Source organism: Bubalus bubalis, chromosome 4 (genome assembly GCF_019923935.1).
Source record: "Bubalus bubalis isolate 160015118507 breed Murrah chromosome 4, NDDB_SH_1, whole genome shotgun sequence".
Taxonomy (NCBI): Eukaryota; Metazoa; Chordata; class Mammalia; order Artiodactyla; family Bovidae; genus Bubalus; species Bubalus bubalis.
The window spans coordinates 59,194,806-59,220,751 of NC_059160.1; the positions used below are offsets into that span (position 1 = coordinate 59,194,806).

At 38.9% G+C, this 25,946-nt stretch overlaps 1 protein-coding gene across 12 annotated transcripts in view; it reads right to left on the reverse strand.

The window, feature by feature from the left end:
• The window catches only part of CFAP54 (cilia and flagella associated protein 54), a 313,162-nt gene that overhangs the window by 109,947 nt on the left and 177,269 nt on the right, over positions 1–25,946 (reverse strand). For all 12 annotated transcript variants that reach the window (XM_044941473.2, XM_044941468.2, XM_044941474.2 and 9 more), the window contains 6 exons: positions 23,211–23,277; positions 20,893–21,075; positions 18,385–18,471; positions 11,773–11,895; positions 6,262–6,315; positions 923–1,130 (listed from right to left, as the gene is read on the reverse strand). In XM_044941473.2, coding sequence (XP_044797408.2) covers positions 923–1,130; positions 6,262–6,315; positions 11,773–11,895; positions 18,385–18,471; positions 20,893–21,075; positions 23,211–23,277 — 722 coding nt within the window. The remainder of the gene's footprint in view (positions 1–922; positions 1,131–6,261; positions 6,316–11,772; positions 11,896–18,384; positions 18,472–20,892; positions 21,076–23,210; positions 23,278–25,946) is intronic.

The following is a 25,946-nucleotide window of genomic DNA, read 5'->3' on the forward strand; positions in this document are numbered from 1 at the left end:
AACTTAGGAACAGAAGAGAAATTCCTCTACCTGATCAAGGACAGCTACGAAAAACAGTTAATATCATACTTAGTAGTTAAAAAAAACTATTTTAAGGCAACATTATTACATTTGCAAAATGCTTATATAGTTTTATATGTATATATGGGCTATAAATTCCATCCATGGATATCTTATCCCATAGAAATATATACTATAATATGGATATGTAGTGCTTCTGCATATCCCTGGATATGGCAGTATCTAGAGATATGCAAATACTCCATATCCTGGAAACAAAATGAACACACAACAAAGGAATGGTTGAATAAATCATGGGATGTTCACAGCATAGAACACCACACAGCCAAGATAGGAGACAAAGCAAAGCAGTTGACTTGGGGTGGCTTAGCAAAGTTTTCTACATAAAAACTGCAAAAAGCAGAAAAATGAAAAATACATCGTCTCTTAAGCAAATGACAAATCTGATTTTGTATGTGCAGCTGACCCTTGATCAACACAGAGGTTAGGGGCACTGACCCTCCATGCAGTCAAAATCCATGCATAATTTATACTCGGTGCTTGGTATAGATAGTCCTCTATATCCACAGTTTAGCATCTGCAGAGTCAACCAACCACAGATTTGCAGTATTGAAATATTCACTATTGAAAAAATTAAATAAACCAGTGGACCTGTGCAATTCCAACCTGTGTTGTTCAAGGGTCAACTGCACATAATGTAAAAAAAGTAGACATATATGCAGATAAATTGGTGGATATGGCACCTAGACATAACCACATATGTGTGTCATTAAGTGAACTCAGAGAAAACTATGAAAGAATACCTGCTAGAATGTTTATATGGACTATAGTGGGTAATGTGGGGAATTGGAAGGGAAAGGAAATAAAAAGAGAAATAAGCAAAACTAAAATAAATCGGTACCTTTCAAGTTTGGAAGATTTGGTTTGCTTTTCTCATTCATAACTCCATGGCTGACTGGTTTCATTGTCTGTTCTGGGACACAATTTATTGTTGCAGCCACATTTATGAAAAAGTATGCTTTAACAAATAAAAACTTATTTAAGAGATGTTGCTGGCTGACTGTAGCCAGAATTAGAGGCATGCCTTTATTTATTAAATCATCAAGTGCCTAAAAAATGGAGAAAAAAAAAATGAAAATCAGGAAAAGTAGTAAAATACTATTCTCAGATATTATTAGCTTCAGTCCTTCTACAGTCCTTATTTGGCACAGGATGAAGGAATGGAGGGCTAGACATGAGGGACTGTAATTGGCAAGTCCATTGAGAGTGACATGATATCACAATGCCAGCAGGTCCACAGTGCTACTGCCGTTCCTCACCAGTGGGTGACCTGCCCCACAAGGTCAGCCCTGCCACGCAATGAGAGTGAACCTGGTGCTGGCATCGAGGAGGGGACAAAATAGAGCAACTAAAAAAGCTCACCAGCCAGGCATGTTGGCCGCTCTGCTTTAGCTCAAGTGAATTAGGGCTCACAGGTTGGAAGAGGAGGAAGAGCAGGTAGACAAGCAACCCCTTCCCAGCTTAGATTCTGGGTCAATCATGAGAATGCCCACCTGAGGACTCCCTCAACTTCCTGGCCCCCTCCCTTGCACACAGACAGTTCCTTGGCAATTGTTCTAAGTGGTCCCACTTTACATTCCTGACCAAGCCTCAGTGCCACCTGTCATCATCCTACATTTTCCCAGTCCATTCACTCTTGCTCTCTCCTTAGACAACCACTTCATGCCCTTTTTGTTTCTAAATTCTAACACTTCCTCCCCAATGCCCCTCCCAGCGAATAACCGTGCTTCCTCTACTCAAATGAGCAAATTGAAGCCGTCAGAGTAGTGCCCACAGACCCCGCAGCTCCACCTCCCCATGCACCTGCCTCACTGCCCTGCCTTCCTTCCTGCTTCCTAAGGCCAGTGCCGCTACTTAGGTCATCAGTCCCATCCCCACCAGTCTGATGAGCCATTCTCTCCTACGGTGTAAGTGTTCCCTTTCTGACAAATGCCACATGATATCACTCACATGTGGAATCTAAAATATGACATGAGCAAACTTATCTATAAAACAGGAACAGACTCACAGACACAGTAAACAGAATTGTGTTTGCCAAGGGAAGGGATACACTGGAAATTTGGAGTTAGCATATGTAAGCTATACTATATGTGGAATGGATCAACAACAAGGTCCTACTGTATAATGCAGAGAACTAAATTCAGTATTCTATGATAAACCGTAATGAAAAAGAATATGAAAAAGAATGTATATATGTGTATAACTCAATCACTTTGCTGTACAGCAGAAATTAATACAACATGGTATATCAACTATACTTCAATTTGTAAAAACTGTTTCCTTTCTACAGACATTCTCATCAGTACTCTGTCTTCTCCATTTTAAAAACCGATTAACTCTCTACATTCTGACTTCCCTCTCCATTTACTACCCAAATTTTCTCTTTTGTTTACAACAACCTACAAGGTTGTCACTATTCCAATCTCTCTCCTTTGATTTTCTTGTAAACATACTCCATCCTTACATTGAAATCCTCTGTTCAAAGTCATCAATGGCCTACTTTAGGCTAAAGCCATTGTTCAATTCTTAGTTTTCATAGGCAAGAATACTGGAGTGAGTAGCCATTCCCTTCTCCAGGGGATCTTCCTGACCCAAAGGAAGGACCCAAGGAGTCCCTTCCAAATCTGGGACTCCTGCCTTACAGGCGGATTCTTTACCGTCTGAGCCACCAGGGAAGCCTGCTTCATATGCTATGTTATGTTAATCTAAGACACCATTATTTTATATGCCAATTAAACATTCATATGCCTGCAACTGTAAAATGCATTCTAACTGCAGAGCTATTAAATGTTTTATTAAAATGAATGTTTAAGACTTGGTGAATTACAGGACTGCATTTGTCAGCAATATTTGACACTATTAAATCTTCCCTCTTTTGAAAATGTTCCTCTCTTGGCTTTCAAGCCACCACACTCCCTTGCTTCTTTTCCTACTCTATCCACTCCTCCTTTTCAGTCTTCTTTGCTGGTTCCTCCTCTTCTCCTAGACCTCTAAGTATTGTAGTATCCCAGGGCTTGGTCCCCTTCTGTATCCTCATTCTCTCCCCTTAGATGATCTTAATCAGGCTCATGCTTTTAATCTCATCTAAATGCTAAGTCTTACATTTTTGTGTCTAGCTCCAACTTCTCTTCTAACTCAAGACTCGTGTAATCAACTTCTGACTCAGTTCTTACATCTCAAACTCAACATGTCCAAAATTTTATTACTGATTTCCATCCCCCACCACACACTCACAAAATATAAGCTCTATGAGGACTGAGAATTTGTCTATATTGTTTATTGGCTAATGTGTCTGATTGACAGCACCATAATAGTACCTGACACACACAGTAGACTCCACAGATTAGCTAAAATGATCCCTTTAAAACATAAGTAGGGCTTCCCTGGTGGCTCAGTGATAAAGTATCCGCCTACCAATGTATGGGACATGGGTTTGATCCCTGATTCAGGAAGATCCCACATACTGTGGAACAACAAAGCCCACGTGCCACAACTATTGAGCATATGCTCTTGAAACCAGGAGCCTCAGCTACTGAGCCCACGTGCTCTGCAACAAACGAAGCCACTGCAATGAGAAGGCCATGCACCACAACTAGAGAGGACTCCCTACACTCTGCAACTAGAGAAAAGTCCGTGCAGCAGAGAAGACCCAGCACAGTCAAAAATTAATAAATTATAAATTAAAAAAAAAAAAGTAGATCAGGCTACACCTCTGCCCTGAATCTTCCAGTGGCTCCTCCTTTTGTTCAGAGTAAGAGCCTGGATGATGAAAGCCCTACAAGGCCCTTCTCCATTTGGGCACCCCATCACTAGCCACCCCGTTACCTCTCTGACCCGTCTCCTACTGTTCTCCCATCACTCACACAACTCAAGGAACACTGGCCAAGGTGTCCCTCACTAAGTAGGCGATCCTGCCTCAGGGCCTTTGCACCCACTGTAGCCTGTTCTAAGATTATTCTTTCTCCAGATTTCATATGACTTGCAACTTTATCTGCTTCAGGTCTGTTCGCCAATGTCACCTCAGTGATGACTAAGCTGATTGCCTCATTCAAAATTACAACTCCAGCCTACCCTCTTTATTGGCTGCTAGGTTCATTCTCCCCTGCAGCATGGTTCACCTTCTAACATACTATATAATTTACTCATTTATAATGTTTAGACATATAACATGTTTATTACTAGTCTTGCCCACTAAACTATAAGCTCTCTGAGGGCTTGGAATCCGTATTGTTGATTAACTGATGCATTTATTTGACAGCTCAAGAATTGTGCTTTGTACACAACAGGCTCTTGGTAAATATTTGTTAAATTAATATAAAAAGCAGATGCCAGGACTATTGACTCTAAAAAGAAGGAAATTATTTGCCTTATGCAAACTGAAAAAGAAAAATCTCATCGTTTGAGAGATTTTGAGCCAATGCTGGCAGTGGGGAGGTCTGTTGCTGTTGTTCATTCTCCCTGCTTAACCCTCTTGTAAAGGGTGGAAAACAATACCCACATCAGAACCAGACATGGAGCAACTCTGAGACTGATTTGGTAACAAATGGGTGTACTAGGACAATGGTTGACATTCTCCATCTAGAAAAAGGAACTTCAGACTGGTTAGGGGTGGAGGGATGTGTAGGAGAAGGTTTCTCTTTTTTATCCACAGCAAACAGTGATTTAATGAGCCCTGACAATTACACACAAACACTTGAGGATCAAAAGAAGATTAATTAGTAATGCTATCTAACACTCCTTTCTCTCTCTTTCTACAGAAAATATAAAATGTAATCTGAAGCGTCTTAAGCAGACCAGCAGTTCTGTTTTAATTAATTAGCTAATCGAAATCGGTTTTCCATTATACTGTCAGTCTCTTAAAAAAAAAAAAAATCAGACAGACATTCTGTTTATACCCCAAACCACTTTTATAACCAAAACCAAAAGAAGTGTTTTCAGGATGCCCTGGCATTTATGACTGGAAAGAAATAAATATTCTGAAACATTCCAAGGTCTCAGAACACTAAAATGAAAGTTGAATATGTATTTGTATCTTCCTAATACTAGCTCTTCCATGTCAGGCAACTTGGTTGTAAATTAAAACAAATTTTAAGACAAAAACAATGAGTCACCTGAAGGATAATTAAAAGTGAAGTTTGTGGAATAAAATGAACAATAATAGAAAAGTAATAAGATTACATATTTAATAAAAGGTGGATATATCAAAATTATGGAAGAAAAAATAAAGCAATTTTGAGGAAATGTCTCTCAAAATTATTTCATAAAAATTAATACTTAGTGAAACAGAATGCTGTTTCTGAGCATTAAAAAAAATGAAAACTACATGTGTCTGGCTAGATGCATTAACCATCACCTAGCTGTATGAACCACTCACCTATCTGCAATCCCATTAACAATGATCACCATACCAACCTTCCACATTAACACTTTCTAGTGGAACAAATAGTTGGTACTCTTAAGATTTTTTTTAATGACTTGAAAAAATATACTTAAATGCTCATAGGACATCAAAAGCTTAAAACCCAATCATTCAATTATTGACAAGAACAAACTTAATGAGATGGGCAATCTGGTCCTCTCTTTGTAAAAAGTAGTGGGAAAGTCAGAGGAATTGTTTATGAAAATGCTATATGAAAATATTCCTTTAGCTAACCCTGCAGGGGAAATCATATTGCAATACATAAAAGTATCAAATCAATGCAGTTATGCACCTCACATTTACACAACATTATGTGTTGATTACATTCCAGTAAAAAACTGAAAAAGAAAAGAAAACCTTCCAAACACTGGTTGAGAGGCCATCTCAGACTGGAGCAAGGGTCTAAGTAAAAGCAGTATTGAACAGGTGGCCCATTAGAAAATCCTTTACTTATGATCAAAGCTACTAGGTAACTAAGATAAATATTAGATGTTTGGCGTGGCTAGATAAGACACTGAAGATGCATGTATAACTGAAAAATTGAGGAGCAATAACTGATGCTTGTTGTATCTGAAAAGCAGATCAGTTTGGGTCCAACTGTACCGCTGGCTTCAGTATTTGGAGGTAAAACCCCTTTACTAGAATAGAAGAATATATTCACAGCAGTGCTCAAAAACAAAGATTATACACACCAAATAGATTGAAGTGACTCAAAAATTATCCACACTAAATAGCCAAAGTTTATAAAATGTTATCCTTACCTGCATATTCTCTTTACTAATCAGAGGTTTTCCCGAGTCAAATGATTGAAATAGCTGTCAATATACAAAATGTTAACATTAGAAACAAGAGTACTGAGTGGTCCTTTAGATGAAAACATTAATGTGTTCTAAAGCTATTTTTAAATACCATTTTTACTATAAAAGTAATACATGCTCTAGTCAGAAAAGGCAAGTATAGTATAAAGAAGAAAGGAAAAAATCTTTAGGTTGTTAATGTTAATATCTTGGTGTCTTTACTACCAACTTCCTTCTGATGTATTTTAAAGCTTTATATATGGATTTGTGTTCCTTTTCACTAAATGTTACATCATAATTATTTTCTCAAGCCATTAAGTTATTTGTAAACCTCATCCAACAGCTCAATGACACTCTAGCCTACGAATGTACTGGGGTTGGCCAAAAGTTTGTTCGGGTTTTTCTGTAACATCCCATGGAAAAACCTGAGAGAACATTTTGGCCAATCACAGTAGCATAATAACTTATCCTCTTGCCTATTGTTAGGCAAAGAGGACCACTTCCACCTTCACCCCACCATTCAGCCCTGTACTAAATAATATTGGTGATGAGTATTTCTGATTAGCACCTTTGAATAGATTCCTGGAAGCAGAAGTGCTGGGTCATAAGAATAAGAGGCTTCCCTGGTGGCTGAGACAGTAAAGAATCTGCCTGAAGTGCAGGAGACCCGGATTCCATCCCTGTGTTGGGAAGATCCCCTGTAGTACGAAATGGCAACCCATTCCAGTATTCTTGCCTGGAAAATCCCATGGACAGAGGAGACTGGCGGACTATAGTCCATAGGGTCACAAAGAGTCAGACATGACTGAGCGACTAACACACACTCACAGCTCAGTTTACCTTCCACCCACGTTGTATGAAAAGGATTAGTGCAGTTTCAACGGCATTGCATATTAGCGCCTATATTTTTTTTTTTGCCAGTTTGAGGTAAAATTTTATTACTCTTCAGAATGATGCTTTTTGTGGTTCTTTCCTTGTTTGTGAATTACCTGCTAATATGTTCTAAATATAATGTTGCCTTAGAAAACATTCTATTCATTTGCTGCAGAACATTGTTGTCTCATTATGAGTGTGCATCCCCCTTGGTACGGAAGACCTTTTTAAAAGGCACCTGTTCTCAGGCATCAATACTAATACCTCACTCACATCCTCTTGGTCACCTGGAAGTCACCAGCATCTTCCATGAACAGGTCACTCATATGTGGATGGTATCCTACTTCAACCACCTGGACCTCTCTACCTGAGGGTGGTCTGCGGCCACAAGAGAGTTTCAGGAGAGGCTGGACACGTAAGGAGCAGCCACTACCCATGAGGGGTGAGGGACTGTCCCTCCGTGGCCCCGACTGCCATGGCAGTGATCTCATTAACACTCTTTGGAGTGGTTTTCCTTATTTTGCTGTCTGACTTTCCCCCTTACTCACAGTTCTTCCTGGAGTCACCGCCCAAACACACTGTGAAAGTGAAAGTTGCTCAGTCGTGTCAGACTCTTGTGACCTCATGGACTATATTTATATAGTCCATGGAATTCTCCAGGCCAGAATACTGGAGTGGGTAGCCTTTCCCTTCTCCAGGAGATCTTCCCAACTCAGGGATCAAACCTAGGTTTCCCACATTGCAGGTGCATTTTTTACCAGCTGAGCCATAAGGGAAGTCCCCTGACCACACTACTTGTTCCCAAATCTTTATCTCAGGATCTGCTTTTGAGGGACCTCTAAATCAAGCCATCACACATAGCTCAAAAGGGAAGAAAGCGTTGGTAAGTGTTTAAAGACATTCCTTTTTTTTTTTTTTTAAGCTAGTCTTTATCTCCTTGAATACATTGAAAAGTGAGTAAGCAAATCCAGGGTGAGACTTCTGGTGATATAATTTGAAGAAGTTTAATGACAGGACTTTAGATTGGGTGATGAGAACAGAAACTCAATATGAGTATGTTTAAAAATAGAATTTTTTAAAAGCCTGTGAAAAGTCCAATCATAATCTGTAAGATTTTTTTCAGTAACTGCTTTTACACTGAAATCTAATTCATTAATCCTTTCTTAAATAACTAGCCTGCAGCCTAATAACATTGGCACCTATTTTAATTATAAACCCTGAATGCACTTCCTCTTTTAATTACGCTTTCTAAATTCCCAACTGAAGCTGGAAAGCTGCACAATAACTTTGAGAATAAAAAACATGAAGTCACAGTCTATCAGGAGACAATTTTCCCCCACTTTTGTCTTACGCAAATGAGTTGATTAAAAAAGTTTGGAATTTATCTGTATACATAAGTTTCAGTTTGGATTGGCGGGCTATAGTCCATATGTCACAAAGAGTTGGACACAACTGAAGTAACTGAGCACGTGTTTCAGGCTGCTTGTTTATTTGCTTTGGTGATACCAGTGACTACTGAAAACTTTCTCTTGCTTCCCATTCTACCCAGCTGACTTCCCTTTCCTTCTTGTCTTTTGGACCCTAAGTGTGGAGGATCCCAACATCCAGTCCTCTGACTTCTACTTTTCACTCTGCCTTGGTCCCCAGCTGATTTCATCCAGTCCCATGATTTTTTAACTCTCTGTTAATGCTCCCAAATTTACCTGCAGCCCTAACCACTCCTCTGAATCATATACTCTCTGCACCTACACAGGCAGCCTCTCCACCTGTTTGTCTATTAGGAATCTCACACTTAACACACTCCACCCTGCCTCAGAGCAGCAGGACTCCCCATTTCAGTCAGTGAAAACACTTTCCTACCAGCTGCTCATGTTGAAGCTGTGTGGTCATGCTTAACTTCTTTCTCTTACCTCCTATATCTCAACCAGCATCAGCAAATGCTGTCAGCTCTGCCTTAGCTACACATCCAGAACTTCACCACATTTCTTTCCTTCCACCCCGTTTACCTCTAAGCACTGTCATGTCTCACTCAGCTCATTTGCACAGCCCTTCTCCTTGGTCTCGCTATTTATACTCAACCTCATCTACCATCCATTCCCCAAATAGCAAGCAAATGGTTCTATGAAACTTACCACTATTGCATCAGTCCTCTTTCAAAGCTTTACCAGGTTTCTCATATTCAAAGCAAACTCTAGTCCTCACCCAGCCCTGTGTGATCCAATATGACCTAGCTCCTGGGTGCTGCCCTGTCCTCTACTTTCTCTCCAGTCTGGGCCCAGCCTCACGTGGCCTCTCTAGTTTTCCACAACCACATCTTCCAGGCCTTTCCTCTTGTACTTCCTCTTATTTGGAAGGTTGTTCACTCAAATCTTCCACTCCTTATTAGATTTCCCAAACCACCCTCAATAAGACATTCGCCCACCACTCTGGCCACTTTCTATCCCCTCAACCCAGCTTGATCAGCCTTCACACCATTGTCACCATCTGACATATAGTTGTGTGCTTAATATGCTTATTATTTGTCTTCCTCACTAGACCATCCAATGGTAATGTGCCTTCAGCAAGGCAAGAACTCCATTTATCTTTCCATGGTTCTGGCTCCATGTCTGGAATAGTGCCTATATTCAGTCAACATTCAATAAATAATTTTCAATGAATTAAAATATGATTTTAATAACAAAACTATTTACAATAAGGAAAGGTTGTTGCTTGAGAAACAAACAAGAAAACACTGATCATTTAACCCAGGTAACAAGAAAATTATTTGGGCCATAGAAAATGAACCAAAAAACCCAACAGACTCCCAGATAGACAGCTAACTAGATAGAAATACAGTGGAGGACTGATTCCAGGATTCATTCCCCAACCTCCTTTACCAAAATCTGCAATGCTTAACTACTTACATGAAATAGCACAGTATTTGCACATATCTTAGGTGTATCCTCCCATATACCTTAAATCATCTTTAGATTATTTATAATGTCTAATTCAATGCAAATGCTATGTAAGTAACTGTAAATACAATGTAAATGCTATGTAAGCAATTGCTAGCAGGCAAATTTAAATTTTACCATTTGGAACTTTCTGGAATTTTTTTCCAAATATTTTGAACCATGGTTGGTTGAAACTGTAGGTGTATAGACACACACACACATCCTATCACCTACTGAATGTCCCTCTTAGGCTAAAAAGTGAAAGAATCAAACCTGGGTCTCCCACATTGTAGGCAGATTCTTCACTGTCTGAGCCACTAGTGAAACCTTCCTCTTAGGTTACCTCAGTACAATAAATATTAACAATGTAGCAGTCATATTGAGAAAAAGCAGCAACATTTTAGTGGGACACACTGAAGTAATGTATGCATCATATGCAAATATACTCTCAGCCTATGCAAATATTTCTCAAGATGTATAGCCATTGCACAGTTTCTTTTAGGTCCTCCAAATCTGAATCCCACCATCGTGTGTTGTGCCTGTCAGTCTCACTCCTCACACACATGGTCCCTCCTAGGAAACTGACTTGTTCCCTTCTCCTGTTTCCTTTATTGCTGGCCTGTGTGTGAGCGTCCAAATATCTAACCTAAGCAAGATCATCCAGTGATTCCCAGATCACCAAAAACACCAAAGCAGAGGAAAATGATGATAGCTCACTCTGATTTAAATTTAAAGGTCAGTATTCAGCCCCTGGGTTGGGAAGATCCCCTGGAGAAGGGAATGGCAACCCACTCCAGTATTCTTGCCTGAAGAATTCCATGGACAGAAGAGCTTGGTGGGCTACAGTCCATGGGTCACAAAGAGTCAAACACGACTGAGTGACTAACACACACATTCATTTTCAAGGATGCTTCACTTATGCAATTTACAAATACCAATTAAGCAAGCCAGGTAAAACTCTCTTCCAGTCCAATAAGGCTTGACAAACTAGAACATTTTCTCCCCATAAAAATCAGAGGAAATTTGAACATATGCTTAACTTTTTGGTATAAAGTATTAATATATAAATCAAAATATCCAAATAAAACTTGAAGAGAGACTGTTTTGACTAAAAATATTAATTAGAAATTACAAGCTCAGATTCAAAAGTCTAAGAGGCAGTGGCTAATAAATATGTCCCTTGAGATGTTCCATGATAACACAGAGTCAAAATTCCACAGTCAAAACCTACACCCAGACCACACTCCCATCCCTGTCTTGACATCCACCCCTCCATTTTAGGCAAAGGAAGCCCTGTGTATGTCTGAGGTTAGCTCTAATCAGTCTTGGTGGCTCACACGGTAAAGAATCTGCCTGCAATGAGGGAGACCAGGGTTTGATCCCTAGGTCGGAAAGATCCCCTGGAGAAGGGTATGACAACTCACTCCAGTATTCTTGCCTGGAGAATTCCATGACAGAGGAGGCTGACATGGACAGAGGAGTCCATGGTGTAGCAAAGAGTCAGACACTACTGAATGATTAGTACAATAATCAGACTTAAAAGAAGCCTGCAGTGCCAGAGACTTGTAAATACCATTAGTGGAAGGATTTCCTAGATTGTAGGAATGTAGTTTTCAAAATGACCTTGAAAAGGTTAAAAAACAGCTTTGAATTAAATCAGCAGGCTTACCTTCATTTTTCCAGTAGGTTTACAGCTGGTGGGTACTGAAGAAGGTGTGTTTTTTGCATAAAATATCTGGGAGAGCTCATGAAAGGCTTCAGAAAAGAATCCTAAATCTGTAAGGACTTCTATCTTTAAAGGAAAGAAAACAAAAGAGAGATACTAAATTAAACCATTTGTTTTACTTACAAAATTAAAATTTTAGAGAAAAATCATCAACTTTCTGAGATCCAAGATGTGTGCTTCATATTGGTAATGCATTACAAGGTAACATTCAGGCAACACGGTTGTGGAGATGCATGTTTCTGTCCCTAAGCCAGCTCATGTGTACAAAGACCAAGAAAACTAGGGAATCACAGCAAGTGACTTTTCAAGACAATGGCCATTCATCAGTAATAACAGATGCAAACACATTTAAAGAAATAAGATAGACATGGAAGCATTTTAAACAATTTACTTCATCCTTTTGTCCCCATGGTAAAGTATGGCTAACACTTTGGCCACCTGATGTCACCAACTCATTGGAAAAGACTCATCAGAAAAGACACTGATGCTAGGAAAGATTGAGGGCAAGAGGAGAACAGGACGGCAGGGCATGAGACAGCTGGATGGCATCACTGACTCAATGGACATGAGTTTGAGCAAACTCCAGGAGACAGTGAAGGACCGGGAAGCTTGGCATGCTGTAGTCCATGGGGTCACAAAGAGTTGGACATGACTGAGCAACTGAACAGCAACAACAAAATATGGTTTCAAACAAAGACAAAACAGGAACTTTGCTGGTGGCCCAATGGTTAAGAAGCCACCCTCCAATACAGGGGACTCTCCATTCCTGGTCGGGGAATTAAGAGCCCACATGCCACAGGGCAACTAAGCCCATTTGCCACAACTACTGAACTGGCATGCTCTGAAGCCCGTGCAACACAATTAGAGAGAAGCCCACAAGCTGCAATGGAAGATTCTGCATGCCACATCTAAGACCCAAGGCAGCCAAATAAATGAAAAAGAAAGACAAAACAAAACACTTCTGCTTTCTCTAATACTCTGAGGGATGTCAAACAAACCAGGAGATGAATTCCACAGTACATCAGCTGTTCATTTTCTTATCCACAATGAACGGACACTGTCGATTTTACAGACATGTACTTAAAAGCATTAGTCAATTGGTAACTATATACTGTACGTGGTTTATTTTGAATATAACCTAGCAAGACTTTCAATAAGGAAATTACAGAAAGAAAAGGAAAGATCCTGATCAAATACATGCATTTGTTCAAAATGTAAATTGAGCTTCTCTTCTGCACAGAGCCATCTTGAAGGTTACATCCACTGGATAAATTATTAGCTAAATTTAAGTGACACATAAAGATATATCCAGTATGAAAAGACATAAAAGGTACTGACAAAATACTATGTTTCAAATTGTGATCCGGAGGGACTTCTCTGAGAAGAAAACTTTCAAGAGAATATTTGGGAAATGATATGATGGAGGGAGATGTGAAAATCTGCTGAGGGCACCTTGAATACAAAGGTCATGTGGTGACAGAAGCAATCCTGGGGTCCTGGTGTGTTCAGGGAACAGCCTGTGTGCCAGGAGCTTAGAGAGAGGAGAAGAGGGTTGGCAGCTACGTGTGAATGGTGGCCAGTCAACCAGAGTGGACCCTTGGGATTTGATTCTATGCATAATAAGTGATTGAAGAGTTTTTAACAGGGCAGGGTCTGTACCTGACTGATGTTTTGAAAACATCTAGTGAATCACAAGCTGGAATCAAGACTGCCAGAAGAAATACCAACAACCTCAGATATGCAGATGATACCATTCTAATGGCAGACAGTGAAGAGGAACTAAAGAGCCTCTTGATGAGGGTGAAAGCGGGGAGTGAAAAAGCTGACTTAAAATTCAGCATTCAAAAAAATTAAGATCATGGCATCTGGTCCCATCACTTCATGGCTAATGGGGAGAAAGTGGAAACAGAGACAGACCTTATTTTGTTGGGCTCCAAGAGCACTATGGATGGGGACTGCAGCCATGAAATTAAAAGACACTTGCTCCTTGGAAGGAAAGCTATGACAAAACCTAGATAGCATATTAAAAAGCAGAGACATTGCTTTGCCAACAAAGTTCCATCTAGTCAAAGCTATGCTTCTTCTTGTAGTCATGTAAGGATGTGAGACCTGGACCATAAAGAAGGCTGAGCACTGAAGAATTCAGGCTTTCAAACTGTAGTGCTGGAGAAGACTCTTGAGAGTCCCTTGAACAGCAAGATCAAACCAGTCAATCCTAAAGGAAATCAACATTGAATATTTATTGGAAGGACTGATGCTGGAGCTCCAATACTTTGGCCACCTATGCAAAAAGCCATCTCATTGGAAAAGACCCTGATGCTGGAAAAGATTGAAGGCAAAAGGAGAAGGTGGCAGAGGATGAGACGGTTGGATGGCATCACTGACTCAATGGACATGAGTTTGAGCAAACTCTGGGAGATAGTGAAGGATAGCGAAGATTGGTGTGCTGCAGTCCATAGAGTCGCCAAGAGTTGGACACAACTTAGCCACTGAACAGCAACAAGTGACTTCATAGAGGACAGAAAATAGTAAACTTGGAGCAGGGGGTAAAATACACACTTGGATGAAGGTGACATATATCTAAAACAAAATCCAATTTATCCTTGACACATATACTCATCTTACTCTCTTTTCCTTTATATTATCTTAGGAATCTCAAGAGTGTACCAATTTTAAAGAAATAAAAAGAAGGTGAGTTAGAAGGAAACAGGATGTGAGAAGAACATAAAAATAAAACATACAAAGTCAGGAGAATATTTTTAATGAAGAGAAAATGGCTTGCCTATTGAGTGCACAGTTTGGCTCTTGCCTAAAACACTTTGGGCTCTAATCTCCCTGGTGTCGTATAATACCAAAGCAGACATTAGGGAGTCGACTGAACTCTCTGCTCCTTAGAGGAAACATTTCCCCATGTCTATGTGAGGTCAGTCTCCTCTGGTCTTGAATGTGAGATTGCTATACGTGGACCACTTGTAACTGTTCAGGCTACCTCTGGTTCAGTTTATTAAATGAATCTGACCATTTGAAAAAGCCATGGTGATAATAATAGACATGTATTTTCAGAAACATTGTGAACATAAACAAGCCAGGTGGAAAAAAGAACCACCCATAAATCAACCATTCCATCATACAAATACAGAACTATTGGTACCCTTCCCAGGAATGCTGGATGTTTTGAGAGTCATACATCTTTTAGGAAGCCAGACAAGTTGATCATAAAGAGGTCTTAAAGCTTTCCCTGAAAGACATTAGAGCACTGGTAGAGACTTAACAGTGTGATTTACTGCTGTTTGATTTGTCAGAAAGCATCACTGTGTATTGTTTTCTGACTGTGACTTTTCTCTTTTCCCACTCACTGACCCCAAGTTTAGTTCGGGAAGGTCAGACAAATTACTCACAGGGGCTGTCATTCTTTCTTCGGTATGATGCAACAATTGCCCCTTTTCATGGATTCTGGCAATGCTGTAGTTGAGTTTCCAGTCATGCTATGCCAGTAAGATCCTACTCTCATCTCACTCTACTCCTAACACTCCTACCAGATACATCTGATCTCATCCTTCTCCTGATCAAAACTGTGTCATGAATTCCCCCTCTCAGCACAAGACTACAGGAGACTCTCCATAGTTCTCACTGACTTTTAAGCTACTCTCATACAAAAAGAGTTGCCGAGTGCTAACAATCCAATAAAAAATAGTCACTTAATCAAAAACTTTGTCCCAGATTCTTTCAATGCCTTTCTGATCTCCTTCTGACATGCTACTGATGATCATTGCAACCCTGCAATGCTTCTTGTCTCCTAGTGACACCAGGATAAAATTGTCACCCTACTCTGACTCCACACCTCCTCATCTCTCTCACTGCTCACCCTCCACGTTACGTCTCAGCTTGGAGTTCAAGACTGGACCCACAGTCTCCTCCACATCCTGGGCCTCTGGTGTCCTCACGTCATCTTCTCCAAACTGCCTACTCAAGATCCCCACTCCAGTCTAACCAAGCCCCCTCAGCCCCCTAAAACAAATCAACACTTTCTCACCTCTATACCTTTCACACAGTTGTCAGCTGACAATGTTCCCTTCTTCCTCTCTCCTGCTCAGTTAGTTCTACTCTTTTCAAACCTAAATCTTATCTATGTACTTGGTAAAGCCAATGGCACCCCACTCCAGTACTCTTGCCTGGAAAATCCCATGGATGCAGGAGCTGGTAGGCTGCAGTCCATGGGGTGGCTGAGTCGGACATGACTGAGCGACTTCACTTTCACTTTTCACTTTCAAGCATTGGAGAAGGAAATGGCAACCCACTCCAGTGTTCTTGCCTGGAGAACCCCAGGGACGGGGGAGCCTGGTGGGCTGCCGTCTATGGGGTCGCACAGAGTCAGACACGACTGCAGCGACTTAGCAGCAGCAGCAGCAGCAGCAGCAGCAGAGACCCAAAGCCCTTTTCCCCTATTTCAAGCTCCTGGAAATGGTATTCATCACACTCATCTGGAAATGATCAACTGGGAGGTACACACATAACGTCCTGTCTCTCTTCCCCGTTTTCACTTCCTTACAAGCAAGGTATATGGGTTACATTTCTTCGATCAGAGTTACTAATGGTGCCTTTATTAGGAGATACTCAAGAAATGTTGCTCCAGAGATAAAGCAGTAAACATTTACCAAGTATCTTCTTGATGAGTTCCCACTGAACACCAAGGAGAGTGTGAACAGTAGGCACATGATATATGTCTGAAGACTTTAAATTCAATTTAATAATTAATTACTGAATATCAAATATATGAATTTACTACTCAAGACACTATAGGGAACCAAAAGATGAATAAGACACATGCCCTAGCCTCGAGAATTTTTCAGTTTTGAAGAGAGTACTATCTTAAAAACAGAGAGAGAAAAGTTGTATGCCGCTTTTTAAACAGTGTTATTGAAATTCAAAAGTCAGAGAACTCTTAAAGAGTTCAGTAACTCAGAATTCGTGGCTGAAAACCAATTACTTATTCCTAGGTTAAAATGTATTATCTTAAGAGCACCAGAACTTCTCTTAGAGAAGGTATTATCTTTATTAAGAAATAGGATGTGATAGACTATTTGGTCTGAAAACACAGGCTCACAGGTTGGGTCCTGGAGAGAGCAGTTCAAAGGGAAATCTTATTTTCCCTTGTTACAACATTTAAAGGATCTGAGGAAGGAGGGTTTTTCCAAAAAAGGAGAAGGACAGCTCAGCCAAGGGAGTGTTGGTGCCACTCACCCCCAGCTGAGCGTGCACATCTTGCCCCAACCCCATGTTCAGTAACGCCTAGTTGGCAGGCTGAAGTCAACTGCAGTGGGAGGATTTATCCCATGGAAAGTGCAAATGCTACAAATCAAGGCTTTTCTATTTTTTTAGAGTGGGTTGTGGAGAATTTACCAGCATGAAATATTTAAACTCAGAGATGCCAAATAGTCTAAGTTGCAAGTGCCTCCCTCGTGACTCCATGGTAAAGAATATGCCTGCCAATGCAGGAGACGTGGGCTTGATTTCTGGGTCAGGAAAATTCTCTGGAGAAGGAAAGAGCAATCAATTCCAGTATTCTTCCTGGGAAATCCCATGGACAGAGGAGCCACCTGGCTCCTCTGACTACATGGCTACTGTTCATGTAGTCACAAGAGAGTCAGACATGACTGAGCAACCAACCAACTTGCCTTATGTTCCCAAGTTTCAGTAAAATCTGATATAGAAATAAAGACCTTAGGTAAATACAATGTGTGTATGTGTGTTCTGTATGTGTGTGTGTTGCGTGTTTGTGTGTGTGTGTGTAAAATATGGAATAGGGTTGGATTCCATATTAGAGATGAGGAGGTACAGAACAGGGAGCAAATTTGTTGGCTATTGAGAGGATCCAGGTGCAAAACAAATTCAACGTAAGTGGGAGCCTCTGACAATGGGTGACCAGGGAAAAAACAAAGGAGACGCTTGACATTCTGCACTCCACATGAGGCTCAAGCCAACTACATGAATCTTGAAGGTAGAGAGCCTCCTGACTTTTAAGGGTTACATAATTAGTTGTAATTTGGTATTTGTGAATTTTATCACTTCAACTACCTATGCCATGAAAAACTCTTGTGCACCATGATATACAAAAGATCCTTAGCAAAAACAACTCAAAAACTTTAGTCTTCATGAGAAACCAGTCATTCAGAAAAGGTGATTTCTGGACTGAATGTTGTTAGGTTAGCCTGTTACCAGGCATAGCTGTTCCTCACTTTACTGTGGGCCAGAGCATAAAATTGCCCAGAAAATCCCATGAACAGAGGAACCCAGTGGGCTACAGCCCATGGGGTAGCAGAAGAGTTGGACATGACTTAGGGACTGAACAACAACAAAACAAAGCATAAAATGATTTAAGCTTTCTACCCAGCTCTTTTTTACACTTTATGATAATGTTGGGTAAGGTTTTTTAATATCAGTTCAACACCATGTATTACTATCAGCTTATGATTATAAGTATTATAACCAAAGTAATTTAAGATGACATCTTCAATAGTTGAAAAATATCAAATGTCTTAAAAGCTTGAAACATACCTTGAGGATTCTTGCTTCCAGATTTTTGACTAGGTCTTGGCAAATTACAGAAACAAAATATTGGTACAATGCAAGGAGAGGCAGAATCTATCAAGAGAAAAACACTCTTTGTTTTGAAATATATGTTATCAAGTTAATAATATAACAATACAATTTAACCAAATATTAATGCAAGAGATATTGTACAAAATCATGATTTATTTTTTCCATATTATAAGACTGTACTATTTAGTATAAGTGAAATGACCTGCCTAGCATATGCTTCATGATTTTATCAAAACTTGAAAGTGCTATCAGTGACTTATAGTTCCAAGTAGATGCCATTTGGTATCCAAACCTAGGTTTCACATTTCCATAAGCATGGAAAAATAAAACTCAAGTTAATCATCCTTCTTGAAAAAAATTAATTCAACATATATATATGAATTACTGAGGCCTGTGGAAACATTCTAGCAAATAAGCTATCAAATAAATGCAGAATTTAAAACAGAGGAACTCACATCCATGTCCCCTAATAGCTCCTATTTATTCATCTCAATGTCAACTGCTATTGTCTTCAATTGAAATATCTTTATCAGCAAAAAAAGTATAACATGCCTGTCATATGAATGTTAGACTTTGTTGAATGAAGAAAAAATCTAAGTCCTTGCCATTGCAGAACATATATTCTACTGCTTAAAACTCAAGCTTACTCTCCACATAATATTTTTATTTTCCTAGAATTAACCCCAAAGTTCAAGTCTTCTTGATGTCCCATAGATGTATGTGAAAGCTTGAAGACTATCAACTTTTCAGTTGGCCTAACCACGATTCAGCTAAAGGCAGGTGTTGAGGGATAGTTTTGCCTGGACTTTTGAACAGCTCTTAACTGCAACTTAAAACTGAAGTTCACTCCCTGCAGCTGGGTCCTGCCCCATCAAAGGAAGACGGAGCAAGAATGGGAACTTGGATCCTTATTATTTAGCAAACTATTTCCCATTATTCCACAGCAAGGGGTCCCTTGGTAAATTTTACATATTACAGCAATCTCCTTAGGCACTTCTAGAAGGTAGTGTAATACAAAATGTAAACTGTTTACATCTTGCAAGTTCAGCTAAGGAATCTCTCATTGTCAGTCAACTGGCAGCTGCTAATAGCAACAGCTTTTAAAGAGGATTAGAACTGGCCTTAAATGATTTCAAACATAACACAATACATTTTTCTATAATGATGCTCTACAAACATAACAATACCTTTTTCTACAATTAACGCAGTACAAAACAATAAGAGTTGGCTATTACCTTTGAGAGTGTATCTTTTCTTTAGTGAGAAATAAAAACACACCATTTTATTGCTTCCAACTGCTCAATTATTCAGAAAAATGTTCTCCATTTCTTAAGCTTCAGAGAAAAAAGTCTCATTTCTTTTCCAGTGCAGTGATATGTATTATATATGAATAGGACTAGGCAGCTAAAGGTTACCCAGGGAATAGGTAAAACTATTTTCTAAATCCAGAAATGAATCCTCTTAACAATGAGAGGAACACCATATTTGTTTTTTTTTTCTAATAAACATTTTTTTGTGTGCCAAATCTGACAAGTATTACAAGCATTATCAACCTTTTCACATTAACACATGACATTATAATTTAACAACTAATATCAGGGGACAATAAATCTTTTCAAAACGAGAGAGTTAATTTAGAACAAGAGAACAGAAAACAACGTATGAGAAAATAATAAGTATTAAAATTATAGAGGAAAGGGAAAGAAGCAGAAAAAGAGAAAGAACAGATATTAAGAAGCAAACACAGTGAGAAAAGACATACAATAGTAGAGGAAATAGCACAGAGGAAGAAAAAATAAAAACTAAGATAAAGGAGGAAACCATAAATATAATAACCAACAGAAAATACTAATTTATGTCTAAAACGAAATCAACTTCAAATTTATGATTCGTGATTTACTTTCCCAAAGGAAATTAGTTTTTATTTGAGAGTTTTAATTTCTTAGGATATTAAGAAGTGTCTTTAATTTCATATTTAGAATCTGTTTTTCACTTAGATGTGCCCTTAACATAGAAGAAATGAGACAGATACAAAGATAAGTTTGTCTCAATAAAGAAATACTCCCATAGTTTTGATATTGATATTTCTTCATGACTTAATAAAGTGAAGTTATAAGTCCACTAGATTTCTGTGTTCCAGACCAGTTAAACATTCTAGTCAATTTCACCATATCTTAAGGGGGAAAAAACAATAAATAATAGTGTTAAAAAAAAGAAAGAACCAAATCAAATAGACCTGTCTAGTATATTCAAAATGGCATGCAAATAGTGATGTTAAAAAAAGAATATTAATTATTTTATTTTGAAGTACAGATCAGAATCCTGAAAATAGAGTTTAAAAGTTTAACAAGAATTGATCACAAGAACAATAGTAAAATTTAACCCTGCCAAGTAAAAAGTACAATATAAGTGGGGTAAGATATCACCATGAATTATGATTTGTTGATTTTACAAATCACTTACTACTAGATTTTGCTTAGCAAAGTGCAGCTCGCGGATGACATAATACAAACTCGCAATGACAGAGCAGATGTCAGCCCGATATCTGTCTGAGAAGAGCTCGATGCCCGGGAGAAGCTGAGTGATTTCATACTGAGCGTAGCAACGTTCAGCTTTAGGATGTGGCAGTGTGGTTCTAAGCAAACCCTGAGGACGAAAAAGGTGAAATGAACAGCTGGAATTTGCATTTGTAACAACAAGAAAGATAAGTATTTAAAGGATATAAAGAATAAATGTATTCCTTCCCAAAGTGCTTTGTGTTGCCTAGCACACTGTACCCTATGATAAAGGGCTGTTTGTTGTTGATCAGTTGCTAAGCAGTGTCTGACACTTCCTGACCCCATGAACTGCAGCACACCAGGCTTCCCTGTCCTTCACTATCTCCTGGAGTTTGGTCAAAATCATGTCCATTGTCAGTGATGCCATCCAACCATCTCATTCTGTCACTCTCTTCTCCTCTTGCCCTCAATTTTTCCCAGCATCAGGGTCTTTTCCAATGAGTCAGTTCTTCACAACAGGTGGCCAGAATACTGGAGCTTCAGCATCAGCATAAGTCTTTCCAATGAATATTCAGGGTTGATTTCCTTTAGGATTGACTGGTTGGATCTCCTTGCTATCCAAGGGACTCTCAAAAGTCTTCTCTAACACCACAGTTTGAAAGCGTCAATGAAAGGTACTTATTTATATTCTCATCACTACAGGTTCCAAATGCTTTATCACTGACAATGGGCCTTTTAAACCTCATGGTAGTTGGATACTTATTATTTTAAGAAGAAATTATCATTATTTTATCATTTGTTGAGAGTTGACTTTGTGTTGGGCACTCTTAGTTTATTCCTCATAAATATTATCTCATTTAATCCTCACTTAACCCACCCCTAGAAGGAAGACTTATTATCTCACAAGTGATATAATTGAGGCTGAAATGATTAACTTCTCTGAGGTTAATGCTGGCAGTTAATGCTGGCAAAAAGAAGATTCAAAAATTTTGACTATTTGACTCAAAAATCTGTTTTCTCCACTCTACCAACCTACAAGTAGAAGAAAGAAAAATATACTTCAGAAGTCTAAATCAAGCACAGGTAATTCTAAATTTTTAACTGAATTAAGTGAAAAGGTAATTGGTTTAATTTGACCAGTATTTCTAACATTGTGCCAGACATTCGGAAACAAGATGAATACACAAAATCAAATTGTACATTTAGGAGTACTTCTTATGTTTTCTTAAACAATGACATTTCTTGATGACAAATGCATCATCAAATTATTTTAATGTATATATCAGGAATAACTTTAATCAGACTGCTCATTAAACTTACAAGATACCTAGTCTAAAATATTATGCAATTGTTTAATTTTTAGTTTAAAATCATGAAAAGAATGAACAGACTTTTAAAATAAATCCCAGAGCTAATTTTTATTTTAGTTGTCGAATTACTAAGAAATACTATCTACATTTAAGCAAAAAAATTACTTATTTTCTAAAACATAAACAGCATTATCTTCAAGAACGAGGAATATCAGGAGAAAGTAAAGGATGCAACAGAAAAAATCTGATTCGGATTATCATTCCCTCTGCATCCTTGCCTTTTCCACCTCTTCCCTTTGAAGCATTGGCAAGAGGTGTATGGAACATGAGAAAACTAAAAAATCTGGCTATATACTCCAAGAAACCTGTCTCAAAGATCTTATACACTCAGATTTCATAAGCTATCAGACTCTCTGATACACAGAACAAGGGTGTTCCATCCTTCAAAATAAACAGGACCTCCAGGAGATTGCAGAAGCCCCTGGCTTTGTTCCTGAATCTCAGAATGTCTTATATTTTGGATAAAAGCTCCTTTCTTCTACAGTAAAATCAAACTAAGAACTGCAGACACTCTACTTCTGTAGTCGTCAACTTATTTTTGGCTTGCATTATATGGCGTATTTTACATCATGCAATTAAGCAAAAGTTTATTTCAAGATGAGGCAGGGCAACCCTTTAGACTCAGTCAGACTGGCTTCAATGCTCCATGAAAGAAGGACAGGAGACTCAGCTTCCTTATCTGTAAAACTTCTCCATCTACAGTGAACACGAGAAAACTGACTCTGCTGAATACCAAAGGTGAAAATGCCACAGGGGTTCAGTCATCAAAGGAAAGATGGGCGTAGGATATTTAATCAAGGTTTATGTTATTTTCCTAATGTCAGTTTTATGAATGTAATAAACCACTGCATTTTTTAAAATTTTACTAATTAAATGGCTGTGCTGCTACAGAACAATATATATGAAGTGTTACCTGAAAGAGTAATGCTGATAAAAGGCAACAGTTGGTTCTCTTTTCAACATCCAATGTCTGAATAAATCTAAGTATAAGAAAAAGAAACTGATTCAGAGACAATGTTCCAAGAATATTTTTACATAAATACAACTCTAATACTCATAGATTTTAACTCAAAATTTAAGTAGCCTTTAATTAAATTAAAATTTTAATTTTTAATTCTAAAAGTGCTACAGTCTCATGTAAGATTTAAAACATTCAAAGACAGAAAAAAATAAAATGAGGAATTCACCAATAAGGCTACCACCTAAACATGATTGCAGCAGCAGCAGCAAACGTAATTACCAGTAACATTTCAGTCACTTTCCTTCTAGATTTCCTTCTACATATAATTATACAGATGCACATTCACATTAAGACTGAAATTAGGCAATACGTATTTTTATAAACAAATTTTCTATTATTGAACATAATCAGTTATATAATTATTTTACAGAACTTTAATATTTTTATCAGACACATGTACCAGAGTATTAAAATATTCATCTCCATTTGGATTTTTTCCATTGTTGAAACAAACACTGTCATACCTACATTTTTGAGCACTTGTCCTATTACTTCCACTGGATAAATCCCCAGAAGTGGAATTTTGGGGAAATGGAGGTGCACAATTTTAAAATTTTTTCATGAGCACAATTAATTAACTTCTTCTCATAGACTAAAACACTGTTTTCCTCACCAGCAGTACATTATGGATCCATTTATGATATTAAATCTTTCCACCAAAGATTGAGGTAACTCTGTGTTTATTACTGTCTCATTTTATGTCCCTTAGTAGAGTCTGAGTTTTCTTTACACGAGTCTTGAAACTCACATGTGTGACTATAAACCACATTACCTTCTCCCAAGTCTTATTTTAACACCAGTGGACTTCACTGTATTAATAACACCAGTCTGAGTTCAGCTTCTTTGTGAGGTGCTTTGCCTGCTGAGCAGTGGGAGAGAAAAGTTTCTTCTCCTCAGGGAGTCTCCAAGAATAGCCAAAACCCCTGGAGTACCTTAGAGCCTGTGGAAGTCCGACTTCCAGCTGGATAACCCAGGAAATGACTTTCTGTTGACTGAAAATCACTAACAACTTCAGAGGCCCAGAGACCCTAAGGTGTCCTCTGGCAGGAAAGCTGTAAGCTGTTCTTTTCAAGCTGGGAACCTTTCTCAGCTTTTCTGTTCTCTGCTGACAAGTGCTACTAAGTTATAAACTCAGACTTGTATGGGGACTCTGTGTGTGTGTGTGTGAAAGGAAGAGTTCCTTCTCAGGAGAGCAAAAGAAAAATCAAACAACAGAGTTTTCTTTTTAAATCTTTGAACGTTTTATACTTTTAAAATGGTAATTCCATACTTCCCTTGCCCAAATGCTAATTTTCTGAAAACAATGTGATCGTTAACTAAGACAAGTTACTATTTTAAAAAATTTTTCTCTACAGCTCAAAATATTGTGCAGATATTTTGCCTCACCATGCCCTATAATGTAACTACAGAGGTAACGGAAACCTGTACCTCTACTCTCTTCATACGTTTTATGTTTTTCACCTTAATCAAATATTTGATATTTGTGAGTCCTAAGTAGACATAAGACATTGTGATAAGACTTCCACATACGCCATGTGTGGGAGGCTGAAAAATGGCTGCCCAACGATTCCAACATCCTAATTCCCTAAATCTATGCATATGTTGCTCATGTGGCAAAAACAAAAAAAAAAGGGAATTCCCTGGTAGTCCCACAGTTAGGACTCAACGCTTTCATTGATGAGAGCCCAGGTTCAATCTATGATCTGGTCGGGAAACTAAGATCCTTCCAGTTATATGATGCAGTGAAAAAAAAAAACAAACTGCAGATGTGATTAAATTAAGGGCCCTGAGATGGGAGGGAAAGTTCTACTGAATTATCCACATGGATTCAATCTAATCACAATGGTCCTTTAAGAGAAAGATAGGAGGGTCAGAGGCAGAGAAGATGTGAGGATAGAAGCATACTGACAGAAAGGAAGATGAGAGTCTGTGGGTCCTGAAGACGGAAGATGAATGCAGGAGGCCTCGGGAAGCTGAGACAGGCAACAACAGATTCACCCCCAGAACCTCCAGAGGTAGCTCAGCCCTGCCAACACTTGGATTTTAGGACCTCCGCCCTCCATAACCATAAGACAATAAATCAGTTTTGTTTCAGGCCACTGAATTTTGTGGAATTTGTTACACCATCAAGAGGAAATTAATACAGTCTGTGATATGGGCTTAATTATATGCCCCACTGGGTCTTCCCTGCTGGCTCACTGGTAAAGAATCTGCCTGCCAACGCAGGAGACCCATGTTCAATCCCTGGATCAGGAAGATCCCCTGGAGAAGGAAATAGTAACCCACTCCAGTAGTCTATGGGGTTGCACAGAGTTGGACACGACTGAAGCGACTTAGCAGCAGCAGCCAGTATTCTTGCCTGGAAAATCCCACAGGAAGAGAAGTCTGGCGGGCTGCAGTCCATGGCATCTCAACGAGTCGGACATGACCGAGCCACTGACACATAAGCACCCCTGCACACCCAAAATTCCTAAGTTGAAATCCTAACCCCTAGTAACCTCAGAATGTGACTAAGAAATGGGGTCTTAAAAGAGGCGATCAGGTTAAAAGGAAGTCATTAGGGTAGGCCATCATCCAATATGAGAGGTGTCCTTACAAGAGGAGGAGATTAGGACACAGATACACACA